The sequence below is a fragment of the Mus musculus genome, chromosome 19 (assembly GCF_000001635.26).
Source record: "Mus musculus strain C57BL/6J chromosome 19, GRCm38.p6 C57BL/6J".
NCBI lineage: Eukaryota > Metazoa > Chordata > Mammalia > Rodentia > Muridae > Mus > Mus musculus.
In genome coordinates this window covers 58,758,668-58,778,562 of record NC_000085.6, presented here as the reverse complement: position 1 = coordinate 58,778,562, position 19,895 = coordinate 58,758,668, and the positions used below count along the sequence as shown (strand labels likewise).

Below are 19,895 nucleotides of genomic sequence, written 5' to 3'. Positions count from 1 at the left end.
TACAGGTGTCCACCACAAAAAAACGGTGACTGGGTTAGCCCAGACGTGAAAAGCCCCACATGATTCTAATACACATTGGTGGCCATGAGCAAAAGCTCTGTGCTCTGTGGCTTTCTCTAGAGCACATAGTAGGACTCAGATAATGGCCAACTTCATGGTTCCAAGCTGTGATTTTTAAACAATGTATAAGGTTTAGAAATGTATATGAGTCGGAAAATACTAACCAATGACATGAGGAAAAGGACACTGGGCTGAGAACCTGAGACACTGAGCCCAAGTCCTTCACTTCCAGTATCAGTCCCTGCTGCCTTGGCTCCATTATTGGAAGTGGCTAAACGAAACCATTTCTAGAGTCTAAGAATTGGACAATGACTCTCCCACTATGGGCCATCAAGTTCACCAGACAGAAAAACACCAGAAAAAGGATATTAATTGTATGAATGCTTGTGATGGGAAGGCCCCCTCCTCTTCATCAGCAGGCTCCACTATTCACACGGTCCATACCTGTCCGTGGCATTCACAAGCTTCCAGATGAATGAGCCTCTTTTCTGTACCGTTAGATGATAATAACACCCAGCTTATGGAATGAAAAGCACAACCTGATAGCATGTATAGTATTTTTCCACTTGTGCTTAAATAAAAGGGTAGGTTTGAAATGGACACAAACATCTACATATGTAGAATATTACTGGGGAATGAACAAGTAGTCTCTGGGAAGAAAAACCAACACACCTGAGGGAGGATGAAGGAATGTTCTGTGTCGTGTGCATTCTGCATCAAGTGCAAGTGTTAACTTGCTCTTTTAAAGCCCCTTTCTCTTCTTTCATGTCATGAGTTGATTTTTAACCCAAAACACCAATGTTCACAGTTATATGAATACAAAGCACACAAAAATCCCTGAGAGCCAGAGATGTGACAGGGGGATTGTGGGAAGTCGGAGGTATTATTGTGGTTACCTCGTCCTTTGACCCAGGTTTCTTCCAAAATGTGACCCCACTCCCTGGAGAACGTCATGCTACACCTGAACCTCAGACCAAGTGCATCAGGAACGTTTATTATGGGAAGAGGCACGGGCACACCATTAACAAGGGTACAGAGACTGCAGAACATCTTCATGCACAGTGTTGCTGCTACAGAAGTTGAACCTGTGGGGAAAGCAGTAGGCTGGTTTGTCAGCACGTTCACGTCTTTGATGAGAATACAAGACAGCAGTTAGTCAGCTCCAAGGGTTGCTTCTTCAGCCTGAAACACTCTGGGACCCCAGGCAGGGATCCAACTGAATACCATTAAGAACCAACCCAAGCCCGTTCTACTTGAGGGCTGCTGTTCAAATGCAGAAAATGGACCAACCAGCCACGTCAAACCAGGGTTTGTAACTCGAGGTTTCCTGTTGCTTTGACTCTCAGAAGCCAGCAGTGGCCCTGCCGCTGACACAGAGCAGGTTTTCCCTTTGAGGTCCACATTTTCTTCAGGCTACAATTTCTCATGATTTTTCTGATTATTATCTTTTGAGGTATTCTTTTTTCTTTCTATATTTTGAAATCAGAAGGTTTCCTAGTTATCTTTAACTGCCAACTCAATACACCCTAGAGTCATCTCAGAGGAGAACCTCAGTTGAGGAATTACTTAGATCAGATTGGTTTGTGGGCAACTGTGGCACACTGTCTTGATTGCTAATTGATATGGGAGGGCCTAGCCCCCTGTGGGCAGCACCATCCCTAGGCAGACTGAACTGTGTGAGAAAGCTAGCTGAGTATAAGCTGGGCTATGAAACACCTAGCAAGCAACATACTCCATTTGGCTATGAAGTGAGAGAGTTCCTTGGCCAGAGAATGCTGTTTGGATTAGCAAGAGGATGGATGTTCCTTCGAGTTCCAACCTGCACTCCCTTCAGTGATGGACTGTGACCCGGAATCCAGAGCCAAAATACTTCCCTGCCTCCATGACCCAGTCGCTTTTGGTTAGAGTATTTTATCTCAGCAACAGAAGGGAAACTGGAACAGCAGGTTCTATCACAACCCTACTAAGGAAGACTCTTTTCCTCGAGAATGAGCTTGTCACTAAACAAACTCATGTCTCTGTCCCTCCCGTGGCAGGTCTCCAAAGGAAAAAAAAAAAAGTTTGCACTAAAAACTGCACACCCAAACTAATTCCACCACAGTTTTCCTAGATTTTCTTGTCTCTTATACCTTGCAACCTGTGCTGTGTCCTTGCCTTGCTGAATAGTATCTAAGGGAAATGATACTCAGGTTTTTTTTTTTCAGTATATCAGATGGTTTGACGGAGAGGTAGGAGGGAAGCTGTACCCAGTAATTTAACGAGTGAATGGGACAATGAACAAATATCTCGATGAGTGAGAGTTGGGGAGACAAATGACTTGGTGGATGAAAGAGTAAGCTGTAGTGAGAACTTTGGTTTCTTTCAAAAAATACAGACATAGGAATATGGTTTTGTTTAAATCCCAGGTATGGGATATGGGGCTGCTTCAGATTGTCCACAGCAGCTTTGTGCTCTAGCGGTTATGTGATTTTGCCAGTGGCAGATAGTTTCTGTTACTGTGTGACACTTGGAATTCTGGGGACTTCTCAGAGGGTATATATACATATATACATACATACATACATACATACATATATACATATATACATATATGCACATATACACATATACACATATACACATATACACATATACACATATACACATATACACATATACACATATACACATATACACATATACACATATACACATATACACATATACACATATACACATATACACATATACACATATACACATATACACATATACACATATACACATATACACATATACACATATACACATATATACATATATATATGCTAGTAGGGTGAGTTAGTTGCTGTTAGTTGCAGTTTGTTAAGCAGTCGTGCACAAGGAAGAAAGAAGAAAGAAGAAATTAGATATTCTGACAGCAAAGATCAAATGTGCCCCCAAGGAACTCGATGCCCCTAATCAACAGGAAGGAGTCTAACGATAATACTGCCCCCTTTCTATCCTTTTTTTCTCTCTGCTCTGGTGTTAAGGGGTCAAAGGGTAGAAAAAGGATGGAGAACAGTGGAAGACAGAAGGACCTACAAGTAGCAAAGACTCGAGTGCGGTAAATGAAAAGGACAGAGGATGGTTGGATGGGTGGGTGAGGGATCGGAAGGATGCATAGACAGAGAGGACCATAAATACAACCAGACATGGAAGGAATGTCAGATACGTACTCTTTCCCGTCTTTACCGCGTTGCACTGTGATTTGTGAAGCTCCCATAGTGGGCCGGAAGAGATTTATCACCTTGTTGTTCCAGAGGAACTTAACCTTCTGGATTTCTCCAACGTTGACGTCCACATCAATGTCACGAATATATCTTGCTTCTGGTTGGAGGGATCCTCTGATTACGTAGACAGAAGGATCATGTCAGCTGGGTGTGTGGATACATGGGATAGTATTCATCTATTGCTTCTCCAAATGAAGTAGGTACTAGGTTTCTGCAAATGCCTAGAAGGACTCCAAACATATCTAGGCTTCACAAATATATTTCTGGAGAACATTTGGAGTGGTTGGGAGCTCTAAGTTTGCTACAGGACAAATAGATGCAGTGTCTTTGGTTGAAAGATGCCTGCAGCTTGGCAAACACTGTTAACGTCACATAAGTAACTCCAGAAGTTGTCAAATAAATTAAACTTAGATGTGGAACCATAAAAGTTAGTGCAAAACCAGGATGTAATTTTTACCCTCTAAGTCAAATATTCACTCAACACACACCTACCAAGCTCTTCATTTATCTAGCATAACTTAGTGGCCGACACCGTGACTATAATGAGCTTTGGGCCCCAGGCTTCACGTCCATCTCTGTGTATACTGGGGAGAGTGAGACAGGGTGGGTTGTCTTGTGGATGAGCCTCGCTCAAAGGGAGATGAGACCAAGCCAGGCCTACATTCTAGCTGTTTCCAAAACTGAGGCAGGAGTATTATAAGTTCAAGGCCAGCCTGGGCAAGTATTACACGTGTGGGCACGCACGCACGCACACACACAGACACACACACACACACACACACACACACACACACACACATACACACACACACACACACTAGTCCTGTGGCTCACAAAAGCAATCACCATGTGACCCATTGTAAACAATGGTCTCTCTCACAGGGCCTCATTGTTCTCATATATAAAATGGGGTGATTGGATTAGACGTGGAAGTTTCCTTCTTGCTCGGACAGTCTGGGACTATGTTCCATTGAGTAAACGCCTAAATTTATAAAGTGGTGGATAACCAAGCTGTTATGAGTCTCACCTCTTATGGGAAGTTTAGCCATTGCGTTTACTAGAAAACTTACTTGAAAACTTCATACTGCTTTGAGTTTCCGTTACATCCGTACAGAGCGACCAAGATGTACCCACTCAGCTTCTTTGCTCCTGATAGTGTGACTGATACTTTGTATCTCCAACCTGTGCCAAGAAGTATATTGTGTCAACAGACCTACACTGTTGAAACAAATGACTCGACTGGAAGTGTTATTTTTCTAAGATTGGCTTCCCCTAGGATAAGCGGTGACAAGGATGGGGTTGTGTTCCTCCATGGAGTTCACCCATGATTCACATTCTGGGAAGGTGGGAAGACCAAGGGGACAGAAAACATGACGGCCGAGCACAGTGCAGCATCTCCCGCTGTGGATGCAGGATATCTCTGGCAGATACAGGAGAGTGTCCTCTCTGCCATCCCAATTTGCATGTTGAGGTCCTAACTGTTCCTGATGGCTAGCTTTATGTCAACATAACAAGCTAGAGTCATCCGAGAGGAAGGAACCTCAATTGAGAAAATGCCTCCATAAGATTGCGCTGTAGGCAAGCCTGTAGAACATTTTCTCAATTAATTATAGGGGAGGGCCAAGCCCATGGTGGTTGGTACCACCCTTGGGTTGATGGTCATTGGTTCTATTAGAGAACAGGCTGAGCAAGCCACAAGGAGCAAGCCAGCAAGCAGCACCCCCCCTCCATGGCCTCTGCATCAGCTCCTGCCTCCAGGTTCCTGCCCTGCTTGAGTTCCTGCCCTGACTTCCTTCGAGATGAAGAGTGATGTGGAAGTGTGAGCCAAAGAAACCCTTTCCTCCCCAACTTGCCTTTGGTCATCGCAGCAATAGAAACCCTAACTAGGACGGAAATCGGTACCAGGATCGTGGGGTATTGCTGCTGCAGACCGTGTATCTGGGAGTATTGTGGAAGGAATTTGGAATTTTGAGCTAGAAGAGCCATTGAGTGTTGAGAGCTCTGTGAGATGCTCTGTAGGAGCTTTGAAGACAAGAACGGTCAGATAATGGGGCCAGGCTGGTGAAGCTTCCGAGAGAAGTTTGAGGACCCTTAATGACCTCATTGTGACCATTTGATGTGGTTCTGGTTAGCTGGAGCTGAAGAATCAGCTCTGATTAACAAGGGTCCAGAATCACTGAAGTAAAACCTTCGATTTACTGGGATACTTGACTCTGGTCAGCTGGTGCTGAGAAATCTGTAAGGATTGAGAGACCAGCATCACCGAAGTGAAATCTTGTGGTAAGTGTTTCTCCTAAGTCAGCCTGAACACAAGCTGTGGTCCAGAGGCGGCCAAGGTGGTACCTCGTGTTAGCAGCGGAACTTGGTAGTGTGAAAGTCTCCCTGGTGGTACTGGTTTTGAAGGCATGAAGGAGTCATGGAGAGCAGCCGAGGCTTGTTACTGGGAGAGGCCATTGGTGAAGGGGCAGCCAGGGTAGCAAAGGAAGCCCCGGATCTGAAGGGGCCATGGAGAGATCTGAGGCTTTGCAGCAAGCCTGTGAGAAGCTATGAGTGAAGGTGTAGCCTATTTGCTGTGGAGGAGCCCAGAATTTTGGAGAAGCCAGTACCATGGGATGACTGTTAAGAACAGCCATGTGTCAAGCAAGACTGTGACGTGGCCATGGAGTGGAGCCAGAGTTTAGAAGACAAGCTGTGTGTTGCAGAGGAGGGAGGCTGAGAAGTGACCCAAGCCTCTCAGAGGAGTATAACAAATTGTGAGTGAGTCCCAGATAATTGGACCCTGAGTTTTTATTCTGTTGGAGTTGAGTTTTGTTTGTTCAGATTGTAACTGTGTCCTGGTTCTTCCCTCTTGAAGTAAGAAAAGTGTTTATTTTTCATTTTACAGGGGCCCACAGTTGAGAGCCTTTTAATTTTAAAAGACTTTAGATTCTAAAAGAGACTGGCTATTTTAAAGAGACTGAATTTGTAAGTGTTTTGCTTTTGAAAGATTATGGGACTTCTGAAAGTTAGAATGTTTGTATTATAATGTTGATATTGACATGTGATTTGACAAAGAACAAGAAAGGAAAGGTTGTGTCTTAACAGTCATCTGTGTGTGTGTGTGTGTGTGTGTGTGTGTGTGTGTGTGTGTGCGCATATGCGTGTGTACATGTGTGCTTGTGTGTGTCTCTGTGTGTGCATGTGTGCACATGTGCATGTGTCTGTGTGTGTGTCTATGTGCATGTGTGCCTGTGTGTGTGTGTGTGTGTGTGTGTGTGTGTGCGCGCACGCGCGGGTGCGCATATGCGTGTGTACATGTGTGCTTGTGTGTGTCTCTGTGTGTGCATGTGTGCACATGTGCATGTGTCTGTGTGTGTGTCTATGTGCATGTGTGCCTATGTGTGTGTGTGTGTGAGTGTGTGTGCATGTCTGTGGGGTGGGTGTGTGTGTGTGCATGTGTATGTGTGTCTGCGTGTGTGCCCATGTGAGAGTTAGATGTCAGGCAGCCATCTGTGATAACTTTCTGATTTACAGTCCCATTGCCTCTGTTGCTCTCTTCTAGCAATAACATGCATGTCTTCTTGTCATGAGGTGGACATGTGACATGTGATTCACCCACATGCTTTTCTTCAGGTTTCTCAGGCGTTAAGGGAGTGGACATGAGCCCCAAAGCCTGTGCTGTTCTGCTACCCTTACATTACAGCTTGTGGCACTGACAGCTGGGTTTTTGTCAGTTAACACCAAGGGGATTAACTAGCAGAGCCTTTTAGAGTTATTTTAAGAAAATGGTAAGTAAAATGGAAACTTACGAGTAAAGTTACCACTGTCTCCTGTATTCAGGAAAAAGGTTTGTTCCACAGTAGCAGTTTTCCCCTCAAATTGATCAGCATAGTGCCCCATTTTGGGACACCCTTGTTCTGGACAAGGGAAGCAGTCATTCTAATGGAAAGAGAGCATTTCTTAGTAGGAGACCTTGCCCCAGGTCACGCTCTCCTTCCTTCCCTATTTCCTTCCTTTTTTCCTTTCTTCCTTCCCTCCCTCGCTCCCTCCCCTCCCTCTCTCTTCCCTCCCTCTCCTCTCCTTCTCTCCTCCCCTTCCTTTCCCCCTCCCTCTTTCCTCCCTTCCATTTTTTCTTTCTTTGTTTTGTTTTCTTTTTGTTTGTTTGCTTGTTTGTTTGAGAGAGGATCTCTTTATTTGTTCTGGAACTCACTATGTAGACCAGGCTCCCCTCGGACTCAGAAATCTGCCTGTCTCTGCCTCTTCCTCTGTAGTGCTGGGATTAAAGGCATGTACCGCCATGCCTGGCCCAGATCCTCAGTTCCCTCTTCTTTTGAAATAACTTGTATTTCCAGTTGGCTTCTCCCTAGAGACATTGTTTTACAATCCCCTTTCCTGTTTATCTTACTCTCTCCTATATGATCTATCTCCCAACTATAAGTTTTCAAGGTACATTGTTGGGTCTTCTGCGTGTTTAAGAATTACGCTGTGTACAGTTTTGAGAACGAATGCATAGTCCATGGACCCAGGGATATATAGATAAATAAATACATGCATGTTTGAGCTAGGAAGATGAGTGAGCCACCAAGAGAATGAAAGAGAGATGGATAAGTAGACAGACAGGGAGAGAGAGAGAGAGAGAGAGAGAGAGAGAGAGAGAGAGAGAGAAAGAAGAAGAAGAAGAAGGAGGAGGAGGAGGAGGAGGAGGAAGGAGGAGGAGGAAGGAGAAGAAAGAAAGAGAGAGAGAGAAGGAAAGGAAAGGAAAGGAAAGGAAAGGAAAGGAAAGGAAAGGAAAGGAAAGGAAAGGAAAGGGGAAGGGAAGGGAAGGGAGGGGGAAGGGAGGGGGAAGGGAGGGGGAAGGGAGGGGGAAGGGAAGGGAAGGGAAGGGAAAGGAAAGGAAAGGAAAAGGAAAAGGAAAAGGAAAAGGAAAAGGAAAAGGAAAAGGAAAAGGAAAAGGAAAAGGAAAAGGAAAGGAAAGGAAAGGAAAAGGAAAAGACAGACAAGGATCCTTAATCACTTGCTCTTACTATGAATGATTTTACCACCCTGGTTGATCCCACCCAGTACTCCTTGGATGGCTGTTCATTCACTGGGCATTTAAATCAGGTACCACTTTCTAGCAGGATATCACAGTCCTTTGTTCTCTGACACACCACAAATACATGGTGTGAGATTTGCAGAGTCAGATGTTGGAGACCAAGTGCCTGCCTAGTCTCCCCCAACCAGTGCAGGCAAGGCTACTCACTAAGTGATCCCAGACCGTGATGATCAAATATGTGATCCCTTTATCCCAGATACATCTCAGGATGTTAAGGTCAAAGTTAGTTTTTTTTTTTTTAAAGTAAATTTAGATATACTTCCTCCACAAAGATATTTTAAAACCGAGAGTTTCGCAACTCTTGATGTAGTAAGTGATTTGGGTGCAGAGCGTCATCAAAAACTCAATTTTTTTTTTTTGGCTGAGTTTACTACTAAAACCAGAGTCCCGTAAAAGATTATTTGAACTAGTTAATTCTTTTAAGACAGAGAGATGTATCTGACATGGCCTTAACTGAATAATCAAACATCAGCCGTCAAATGCCAAGAAAGCACTAGTGAATGGATGCCCTTTGTTGTGATCTGCTGGGGAGGACCCCATATCGACCACCAAATCAGGAGCTTGGGGCATTCGACCAAACATCCTGGAATCCTCAGAACTCTCTGCGTCCTGGAAGACCAAAATAAAACCGCACTGTGTTATAGAGGAGAAAGGCAATAAATGCAATGCAGAAACAGCGGCATGGGGGCAGAAGGAGGAGGTAACAGGAGATAAGAGGGAGTACGGGAGGAGAGATGGAGAGAGGAGGGAAAAGAGAGGAGGAAGAAAGGAGAGATGGAGGGAGGACAATGAGAGGGAGGAAGAGGAAGGAATAAAGGAGGGAAAGAGACATGGGGATGGGGAGAAGAAGGAAAGAAGGGAAGAGAGGAGGGAAGATGGAAGGAAAAATAGGAAGAAGGGAAGGATAGGGGAGATTGTGGGGAACAAAGAAAGAAGTTAGGAAGGAGGGATGGTGGCAGGCCAGCACAGTTCTAGCAACCTTTAGAAAAATGGAGTTTTGACCACACAGCCTATACATTTAAAATGTTAGTGTGTAAGACACGGATTTCTTAAGTGCCCTTTATAGGGGGATGTTCTCGTTCTTGGAGATGATACTGAGCCCAGTGCCCTATTATCTCTGCTTCACTTTCACGTACTTAAGGTAGGAAGCACACATACATGCTTGTGTGGGAAACCTGTGTAAGTGACAGGTTTAACGGGCACTTCTGTGTGCCCCTTTCATTCTCCTTGTAGACTTGGAATTGTCCTAAGTGAAAAGCTGGGGACCCTGGGGAGGTCAGTGCCATCAGCAATGTGGTCCCCGTTCCAGTCCACTTCCCTGCTGGAGGGAGGTGGCTTTGAAAACTTCTGCATGTCCCCTCTACCCTGCAACCCCTATGCCCCAGCCCTGCTTCATGCCTAAAGGGCCTCATGAATCTTATGTTCTATGTCCCAGGGACAACCACAGCCAGCAAGACCACCAAGCTCTACTGTCTTGGGCTCTGGAGTAACCTACGTGCTGGAACTTCTCATAGGAGGAACAGGGGTACCCCAGGAAGCCGTCAGGGTTGAGGATGCTGCTGGCATAGTACTTGTAGCTCCGTAGGTGGTTGCAGGCTGCGAAGTTTCGAGTTCCTGAGAAAGCCAAAGCCACAGGAGTGAGAGAAGAGCCTTCACCTTCAGGTCAACCATTCTGAGTGAGCAGAGGAGCAGCCTCCATGCCTCAGGCCTCCAGCCAGGGAGCTGCTGAAGACTGACAAGCATGCTTACTGAATGCATGTAACATATGTATAACATACATGAAAGGGCTGGAGGGTGGGGGAGCCAAGGGGGAGAGAGAGAGAGAGAGAGAGAGGGAGGGAGGGAGGGAGGAGAGGCAGATACACAGAAAGAGAAACAAATACAGACACAGACAAGACTGCAACATACAGGGAAAGAGAGAACAACTGATTAAAAAAAAAACTTTTAAAGACATAGCAATAGCTTTTAAAACAATACACACATAGGTATACATGGAGAGAGGAGAGAGAGAGAGACACAGACAGACAGACAGACAGACAGACAGACAGACAGACAGTGATCCTAATCTGTGATTTCTGCACCTTTGGGTTCACACAACCATGACTGGTCCATGCTATTAGGTCTATGATGGTTGAGTCTGTACTGAGTGTGAGCTGACTTCTTGTCAGTATTCCCAGCCCAGCAGCCATGTGGGTGCAGAGCCTTTCCTGGGGGCCAGCCATCTTGGGCCTTGCTGTGAAGGCTGTGTAACTACTCCTGTCTGCTAGGTGATTCCACTGTACCACCTTCGACTTGAACCCAAAGATGACTTGTTGGAGAAATCACTTTTCATTTCTCCAGTTACTTGACGTAAATCTTCCCATGGAGAGACCTACAAAGACCATTCTTGGGAGTCACTCATGAAGAAAGGACCTGTTCCTATTACAGGTGGGGTAGCTTTACTCCCTGGGCTCCTAGCCCTGCCTGCTGTGCTCACAACCCAGCCTCCAGTTCAGGGCTCACACCAGTGCCCTCAGTAGACAACAGAACCTGCTTTAAACTTAATTGTTTCTTTGATCCAAAATTGCTGCTCAGGGATCCCATAATAGAGGAGAAAGTGTGTTCAATTGTTCCCTGTGCCCAGCGGCTGCGCGACTTGCGCGACACACAATAGAAACATGCTCCGGTGCTCATGGGCTGGTTCACTCTAAATTGCCTCTTTAATTAAACTGGGTTCTCTGCTATTGTGTGTGCCTTCTCCTCACTTCTGGGAGGGGGTTGCTGTTATCACAACTCAGGCTTTTTTAGGGGGAGAACAGCCAGTCCCCAATGAGCTACCTGGTAAGGGGCCAAGCAGTCAAAAGCTCTGTCATTCATGCTGGATGTTGCTTTCTCCATACTTCTTGCAGACACTAAGCACATGGGACAGTTAAAGATTATAACAAGCCACTCAACATGTGCTTGGTGCTTGCTTCGGGCCAGGGTCTGGGGTAATTGGGGTGTTCATTAAGACCCAGCCACACGGAGTTTCCGATTTAAAAAACGTGTCGACAAGTTGCTTACTGACTCAAAGCCCCCTCTCTCAGAAAGAACATGAAGCCTGGTCTCAGGGAAGGGGCAAAGAGTAATGGAAAACTAGAACAAGGGGCAGGCCTATCCGTGTCTCTCAGATGTCAACAATACTAAGCCTGTAAGTTCTGCTCTGAAGATGAACAAAGTCACACACAGGCTTCAGGAAGTCACATGGCTGCCAGGCTTTCCAGAAACCCTCAGAGTGCATCTACTTCTAGTCAGCTAGGTCCCCTGCCTGGCATAGTCAATCCGTCAATAGCAAGAAAGGCAGAGCTCCCACATCCTGTGGGGTTCCGCAGTTGTTCAAGGAGCAGGTGCTAAGAACACGTGAAGGTAGGTAAAGCAGGAGCTGGGTGGCCCATCCAGCCCCTGTCCTGACAACTGAGAGCCCTTTAGTAAGAAGCTAAGCCTATATATTGTGTAGCCTTGGACAAAGTATATAGCACTTCAGGTACTTAATGCCTGCATGTATGACATAGGGATAAACACAAAAAGTATCTTAGATTGTGAAATGCCTGACTCAGATCGAGACAACAGAAGGCAGCAACTCCATTGCTACAGTGGCCAGACTCTCATGCTACACTCTGCTTCCACCCCCAACGGGGCAGGTGCTGCATCCTCTCTCTCTCTCTCTCTCTCTCTCTCTCTCACACACACACACACACACACACACACACACACACACACACACACAGACACACACACACACACACACACAGACACAGACACACACACAAACACGTACCTTCCCATATTCCATTGATATCAACAATGGTGGAAAGGATGTTTTTCTGACATCCCGGCATTTCCTTCCCTCCGTTGGGAAAGAAATCCAGATGGCCGACCTTTTGGCTCATTCCGAAACCTGAAACATTTGAAGCAGAAGTGAGTCAGGGTGTACACGGTCCCAACGTTACATCCTGATCTTGGGGACGTGTCAATCCATTTGAGCAGAAGCACAAGCCTCCTTGGTACTTTCCCCCTTAGCCACACCAGCTCTTTTTGCAGAGAGTTCTCAGAGATGGGCAACGGGCAGGATAAGAAAGAAGGATCAACACAGGAAGTGAGTGGGGGAGGCGGTGGGCAAGGTATAGGTGAGTGTGTATGCATCAATTCGTATGTGTGCCTTTCTGTCTGTCTTGGAGAGACCCTGGACGGTATTGATAAATCTAAGATCATAAGGCACCAGTAGGCATGTATATAGTAGCATTTGCATTACATTTATTCTTTTAAGTACTTGGCTTCTACAACATGTATTTTTAAATTATATGTATATTGAGGATATGTGTGTGTGTGCATGCATATGAGTGCAGGTGCCCTCAGAGACCAGAGGCATCTACTCCCTGAGATAGAGCAATGGAACACTGTGAGCTGCCCACTATGGGTGTTAGGAACCAGTCTCAGGTCCTCTCCAAGTGCAGTATGTGCTTTTAAACAAGCCTCTTGCACTGTAATTTTAAAAATTTGTGATATGGTGAGCATGCAACAGAAATTCTCTAAAACTGAACTATATTTCAGACCTTCAAGACTGTGTTGCTATAGTGGGACCCCAGAGATTACTTAGGGAGTAATGGGCAAATGGGGGGAGCTTTAGATTTCAAGATGCACAGAGCTATGATCAGACCTGGGTTCCGCTGACTGACTTCATGATCTTACTGCATTATTCAGCCTCAGAGGTGGGGGACAGTCTCCCTTTTAGGGTGTTCCATAATAAGCTTTTATGTGCAAAATGTGCACATGCTAAGTATGCAGTAAATGATAACCCTGCCATAATCTTTATCATCCTCGTTAAAACAGACCCTATAGGTGAGCAGACCCTATAGCTGCATATCTCTTGAGCAGTTATACAATATGCAGGACTGAAAAAAAAAGAATGCTTATTTCTGAAGAATTAAGCAGAAGGCTGTAATTCCAACAGGACAACGATAGTCAAAACTTGGGCAACTTTTTAAAATAAAGAGTTAAGTATAAAAACTTTCAGTCTGGTCAAATGAAAACATCTGTTCCTCTGGATCCAGGGAGGGATGTAAGCCTTGAGGAGTCATAGCCTCTCGGGAATATAGAAGAATTTGTGGTTCAGTCTGGGGGGGTCACACTGTACCAGTGGCATTGCACTGGATAATCGTTTGTGCCTGGTGCCCATTGTTATCGATGGAGGCCTAAGGTGCTCTGCAGTTAACCATATTTAATGTCTCCTCTGCAGCTGTGTGTCTCTGAGGGGTGTCACTTGGACACAATGCTATCAGTCACAGGTCACAAAGAGTGGGTGTAGAGCTCACCTAGATAGGGGATTATGGGGGCACTGTCAGTGTGGATCACGTCTACAAACATGGCATCCGATGGGTCCAACCGAACTTCCTCGGGCAGGCCTTGGAAACAGGGCTCTGCAGGGTCCAGCCCTGAAAGGTAGAATAGACGTAGAAACATCACAGCCTGAGAAGGACAAGGTCTTAGTGTCAAACCACAAACTGAGGTGAGGTGCGCTGGGTAAAGACCTGCATATCCCAGAGGTTGCTGTTCTGAGAGGCCCCAGCTCTGGAAACCAGAACAGAGGTGGGGAACAGGAATACTGCCCACAGCATGCTTAGAAATCCCTAGAGTCATCTCCAGGGAAGACCTGGGGCACACACCTCTCATTCCCCCTTCCTGATTTTCCTCACACAGAGATCATAAGCTCCGTGGCCTCACTCAGCTGCTCACCAGTCCCAGAGACCCACACCTCCTCCACATCATTTTCTGAGCTGTACCTCTCAGCCTCTGACCTTTCTGCACATTCTCCCTTTATCCAGTTCCCCCTTCACTAAGCCCAGTCTCAAATACAACCTCCTCATAGAAACTTTATTGCTCCTTCCCCAGGCTTTCCTAACCACTGTATTATTTTATGCTCATAAATTCTGTTTTGAATTCTGTCTACTTAGTTTTCTACGTTCTGGACTGGTCTGTGGATTTCCTAAAGCAGATACTATGCCCATCATTTTTCAAAGAGAGGCAGGGATGAGAAAAATGTGAAATGTCTGTCCATCTACTCTCATCCAGAGAGTGAGGATAAGCCATCCATCTTTCAGGCTTATGAAAGTCCCACGAACGGATGTAACAGACAGTCCTCTGCGAACTGAAAATGTCTACAGGACTATAAATACTATTCCTATCCTTCAAGCCACCAGAGAGGGGTATGGTTACATATTGGTTTGACTGCACAAAGTGAATAGCTGTTTGGGTATGCTTTTATGGGCATTAGCTGTTTCTAATGATTCTTTCATTCACCAGGCACTTCCTAAATGATAAGTCTCTTTCTGGCTGTGCCAAACTGAGCTAAAACATTCAAAAAGTAGAACTGATAAATTTGGGTTTTTAAAAATCATACCATTTAAAAACAAACAAAAATAACTTTGTTACATTACAGTAGTAATGTCTCTGAAGTTAGGGTTCTGAATCTGGTTATATTTTTCTTGTTTTACAAACACATTTTTATCTATGACTATGGATTTTCTAGCAGGCATTAATTAAGAAAAGCATTTTTTTTTTTAAATCAGGACATCACCTAATATAAGGAGGAGAAGGAGGGGGAATGGAGGGAGAAGGGGAGGGTAAGGGGAGGGGGATTCTCTGATGTAGAACAGGCATGGACAGGTTTCCCCTACTCCCTGGGGCCCCTTAGACCTCTGACTGGCTCCCATGACTCCTACCTGTGATCCTGCCCACATGGCCCTCCAGCCTCCTGCCTGCTTCCCCAGCCACATGTGAGCCCAAGCTGTGGCCGATGAGGTGCACGTTCTCTGGGCTGTACCCCATCTCTGTCTGTGGAAAGAGGGCGCGTTAGGTCCCCTGGAAGCACTTGGGAACGAGAAGATTGGGGAGTAGAGCCTGGCCCTTGCCAGAAGGCAGGCGGGATGGAGCTGGAGACTCCAGGGGAAAAGATTCCCTGCTCCTACATGCAGCAACAGTGCTGGCCAGTGGCCACCACGCTAACTGCAGGCCACCTCTGTGGCTGCTGCCGCCACCTGGTGTTGCAGTGAAGACCTCTGCCCTGATCTTAAGAGGACTGGCTTGCAGTGAGAGGGAAGCTGTGGGTCCTCCAGAATTTACAACAGGGAAGAAAGGGAGCCAAGTGTTAAGTCCCCCACCCCATCCCCATCCCATATGGTAAAAGATAACGCCCAAAGCTGTCTTCCAGAGAGAACTGCTGGGTGTCACAATCTGCTCACTCTTCCCAGAACAGCTTGCAGCCTTACGTTACAAGGGAAAACCGAGGCTCCCTGGCCCACATCTAGGGCATCGTAGACAGCGAGGAGAAAAGTTGTTGCTTCACCTCAGAAGGGGTTGAGAACTTGGCTTCCTTGACTTGTGGCCCCAGGCCTGCCCTCTGATCCCTAGCAATCTCTGTGTGCCAGGTGTGTGTCCCTCTCCTCCAGCTGTGCCCCTCTAATGACGCCCCTCTAACTTCTCTCTCTAACTCCTCCCCTCTAACTCAGCCCCTCTCTAAATCCATCTCTCTCTAACACCACCCCTCTGTGTATGGTTCCTTAACTCTGCCCCTCTCCCTAACCCCACCTCTTTCCCTAACTCTGCCCCTCTCCTTCACTTCACCCTCTCTAGCTCCACCTTTCTAACTCCGCCCCTCCAACTCTACCCCAATCTAACTCCACTCCTCCATAGCTCCACCCCCTGACCCACTCCTCTCTAACTCTGCCCCTCTTTCTAACTCCACCCCCCTCTCTGACTGCCCTAGGCTGGACCATTACCGACAACACTTGCACCAAGAAGGCAATCTCAGCGCCCACGACCCGAGTGTTGTAGGAGGCTTGGGTGTATTCAGTCCTGGATCCGCGCTTCCAGTCAACGCAAATACAGTTCACTTTCTCCACTTGAAACATTTTCTAGGGCAGAGAAAGAGAAAGGCCAGGTGGCACACCTCAGAGTTCATCTCCAAGAGATCCTTGTTAGCATTTCAGTTTCCCTCCCCCCTGGCACGGCTGACCTTTGGGCTATACTCATCTTACATAATAGATATGGAAACTGAGGCTGCGCGGGGGGGGGGGGGTTCTTTTCCTAATCTCAGGGCTCAAAGCCAGGTCTAAACAAATCCTTAGGCTCACAATCCGGTCATCCGGTGCACTAGTGCATTTCAAAAGCTCCAAACCTGCTCCCAGCCAGTGGCTCCCAGCAGACACAGAACTCGACCATGAGCTAGTGGAGCTTAAGATGGCAACATGTTTGTTTTAATGTTACATGAGTCAGAGGTAAAATGTAGCATGTGGAGTCCCCACCTCTGAGGCTTGCTGGCTGTGAGTGAGTGGGAGAATGTGACAACAGAGACCCAAAAAGCATGCTTTCCTTGGTGGATATTCGGAAGGATCTTCGTCTGCGGGAACATTCCCTTTCCTGTGTCAGGGGCACGGGGGTGTGGGATTTGGGTGAGAAGGACGGATAGCAACCTTGCACATGTCCAGCAACCAGCCTTCTTCTCCCTTGTCTATGAATCCATGGATAATGAAACGTGTCTTGCGGTCCAGTTGGAAGTTGGAAGCATTGATGGTGGCTGGGTCGGTGGCAGAGATTATCTGGTTAAATTAGAGAAGATGAATTTGAATGTTGTCCTGGCCCATCTGCAGACCTGCGGCAGCCAGACCGATGGGACCAGTGAGATCCCAGGTCTAGAACCCTGTGGCTGAGTCCTGTGAATCTGGAAAGCGCATGTTCTCTGACTGTCCGTCTTCATGAAGCTTGAACCAGATCAGTCTTTACTGAGATGATAAAATTGCACATTTAATACTATGCTACATATTTTCTGTCTTTCTCACATGCTGATGACTGTTTTCAATCTCTGATTTTCTTTGTAGTCCATTACATTTTATTGTGTCTATTTGGACATGCTATCCTGAGAAGGGCCTGCAGGCTTCCTCGGGTAGCTAAAGAGATTCCTGGAATAAGGAAGGTAGAAAACTCTTGTCTAGAAGCCACAGGGCCTGAGCTCCAGCTTGGGGAGCCTGGTACTTCAACATAGACTTCCATATGCCCACAGGTTTGCTGGGGACTCTTATGCCAGCAAATGCTAGAAAGATAAGACAATAAAGACAGGAATGGCCATTGTGTCTACATAGTTTCCAAGATGGAGGAACTAAGTCCCGTAGTAGATAACCCCAGGCACCCAGAGATAGACCCACCTGCCAGGGGCCAAAGCTTGAACTACTTAAACTCATAGCAATGTCATCGTTTAAAAGAACTCCCTGGTCACCTGACCATCTGGAATAGGCCTGTTCTGATAATCTCCCCAGAGACCTCATATTTTCAAATCCTTTGTGTTGAATTGCATGTCTTCCTTTCCTGTCTTGTATCATCCTGGGAAGGCTATGCATATATTATTGCTCCATGAGAGAAGGGATGGAGTGCTTAGATGGGTTCTGCCTGGGCTTCTCCATAAATGTCCCCGTGTACACTTTGGTATTTTATTTGTATATTTTCTGAGATACTCAAGGCTTATGACCCTTAGAGACAAGAACTCCCACACTAGGACAGTCCCAAAGTGTTAATTATGCCCTAGCCAGCCACTTAGTGGCCCCAGTATGTGGTTCATACTGACTCCTGTCACCCAACACAGGCACTCCATGCCCACACTTACTTGGTAGTTGTTTGGATTCTCGTTTGTGTACAGAAGAAAGCGGGTATCAATGTCCTCTGGGGACCAAGGGAATATCTTCGAAGGCCGCTGAATCATCCCTGCCCAGGGCTTGTCATTGGAAAAGCATCCAAGGTGTCCATAGCAAACCTCTTTCCCTGGAGGGGGCGGGGGGAGAACAAACCACAAACAGGACAGGCATAAGGTTCTGGGAAGGAGTAATATCATCTGTCACAGGAAGGGTTTCCAGGTGGACCCTGGATCTTCTGCACTTGTAAGAGCTGTTGGGTGCTGGACACATCTAACACATACACACTTCCAGGTTTCTTTCTCAGACACTCTACCCTGAGGGTCCTAGGTTTGTCCTTCAATGGCATGTTTAGTAAGCACCCTTGCCCACAGGCAAAACTCAAAGCACATCCACCTATGATAAAATAGCACAGGAAGCTGCCAGGCAGCTCAGTGCAAGTCACACAGTTCTTCACGTTAAGTACTTACTACTTAGCATGAACTAATTACTACTTAAACATTAAGTTCTTACTAAGCATGACATGCCATTTATCCATCTCAGTCTCCATGATATCAAGCTCAGGACATCATCTTTCCTCTAGAGGGATGGTGACAGCATCCTCACCTCCGACTGTGGCCAGCAGAAGGCTGACGAGCCAGCAGAGCAACATCTGCACGGATGGAAACAGACATCCACGGACATCCATAGGCATAGGATAGGGATGAGGCCAGCAGAGGCTGGACCCAAAGAGGCAGTTGGTTCTGGAGTGCACTGGGGAATGTGAACAACTAGAAGACCGGCAGCCTGTGTAGGTGGGGCTGTCCCGGGTGGGCGGTACGGGAGGCTGTGTAGGTGGGGCTATCCCCAGTGGGCGGGACCGGATGCTGAGGCCTCCCAGAGTTTAATGATCGTGGCAGCACCACCCTGGGACCTTCCGGCTCAAAGTCTTCTCCTGAAGTCACCTCCCCTTTTGGCCCTAAGCCCAGCTTCTCTCCTTGTTCAGGTGTCACTATGATTTACTGTGGTACACTGGGATGTATAGTTATGACCAGAGGCCATGACCCTTTATAAACAAGTTTTCTTTTTTGAACTCCATTGAAGAAATAACAGGGCAGGAGAGATAAAGCTGCACATGAGTGCTCTGAACCCCAGTTATCATAAACAATGAAAAGGAGTATTTGTGAAGATACACAACTTGGTCACTTGAGGGGTGGAACAGGTGGGCAGCAGTCCTCAGCCTCAGTGAACTCAGAAAGAGGCTGGAAAGGCACAGAGGGTACAGAAGGAGATAGCCATACCAGTGACTTTGTTTCCAACCAGGTTTGTTTAGAAACAATCTTTGCCATTTGCAAAGCACCTGTGGTACTTTGACCTGGAGATAAGAAGTGGAAATGTTTTCTTTCCTTCAGAGCTAAGAAGCCGTCCTGAGTGAGTAGCCAGGTGCCACCCTGCCGTGTTTCAAGTTGGCATTGCGTGGACACACTGAAGGATATACAGTGGGAAAGTATCCAAGTTGGCATTTCCTAGCTTTAACAGCCCTCAGATGTTCTCCGCTTGCCCAGGCTTCACTAAGCTAGGCAGCCCATCTGGTACTGAGGCTGTGGTCAACTCAATGCCCTTGATTCCAGTCTCTGACCAAGGGGGACAGACATCACTGAAGGGTCGCGGATAGCTGCTGAGACAGCACAGGTAGCTGTGTGGCTTTCTACAGAGTGCCTTGGCATCAGCAGTCCTCCCCCCCACCCCCACCTCTTCTGAATACGTGAGCAACTCCTAGGCCTGGTTGAGTGTGACCATGGCTCCAGCTACAGATCAGTCAAAGAATCAAGGGAA

At 46.6% G+C, this 19,895-nt stretch overlaps 1 protein-coding gene across 1 annotated transcript; it reads right to left on the bottom strand.

Annotated features, from left to right (window-relative positions):
- Positions 1–1,028: 1,028 nt before the first annotated feature.
- Positions 1,029–18,840, bottom strand: Pnliprp2 (pancreatic lipase-related protein 2). The gene is made up of 12 exons (NM_011128.2): positions 18,687–18,840; positions 18,056–18,210; positions 16,872–16,997; positions 16,179–16,313; positions 15,123–15,234; positions 13,716–13,835; positions 12,182–12,301; positions 9,881–9,999; positions 7,100–7,229; positions 4,382–4,493; positions 3,258–3,425; positions 1,029–1,145 (listed from the first exon to the last, which is right to left on the bottom strand). Exons 1-12 carry the CDS (start codon positions 18,772–18,774, stop codon positions 1,082–1,084), a joined length of 1,449 nt encoding a protein of 482 aa, NP_035258.2. The 5' UTR covers positions 18,775–18,840; the 3' UTR covers positions 1,029–1,081.
- Between the last annotated feature and the right edge of the window lie 1,055 nt (positions 18,841–19,895).

Bases quoted from the DNA above. Each gene is read 5' to 3' on its own strand.
- Pnliprp2 (NM_011128.2), bottom strand. From the start codon at position 18,774: ATGCCTATGGATGTCCGTGGATGTCTGTTTCCATCCGTGCAGATGTTG. The intron at 10,000-12,181 runs GTACGTGTTTGT...TGGCTTTCTCAG, and splicing joins TATCAATGGAATATGGGAAG to GAACTCGAAACTTCGCAGCC. The intron at 7,230-9,880 runs GTAGGTTACTCC...TCTTTCCATTAG, and splicing joins CCTATGAGAAGTTCCAGCAC to AATGACTGCTTCCCTTGTCC.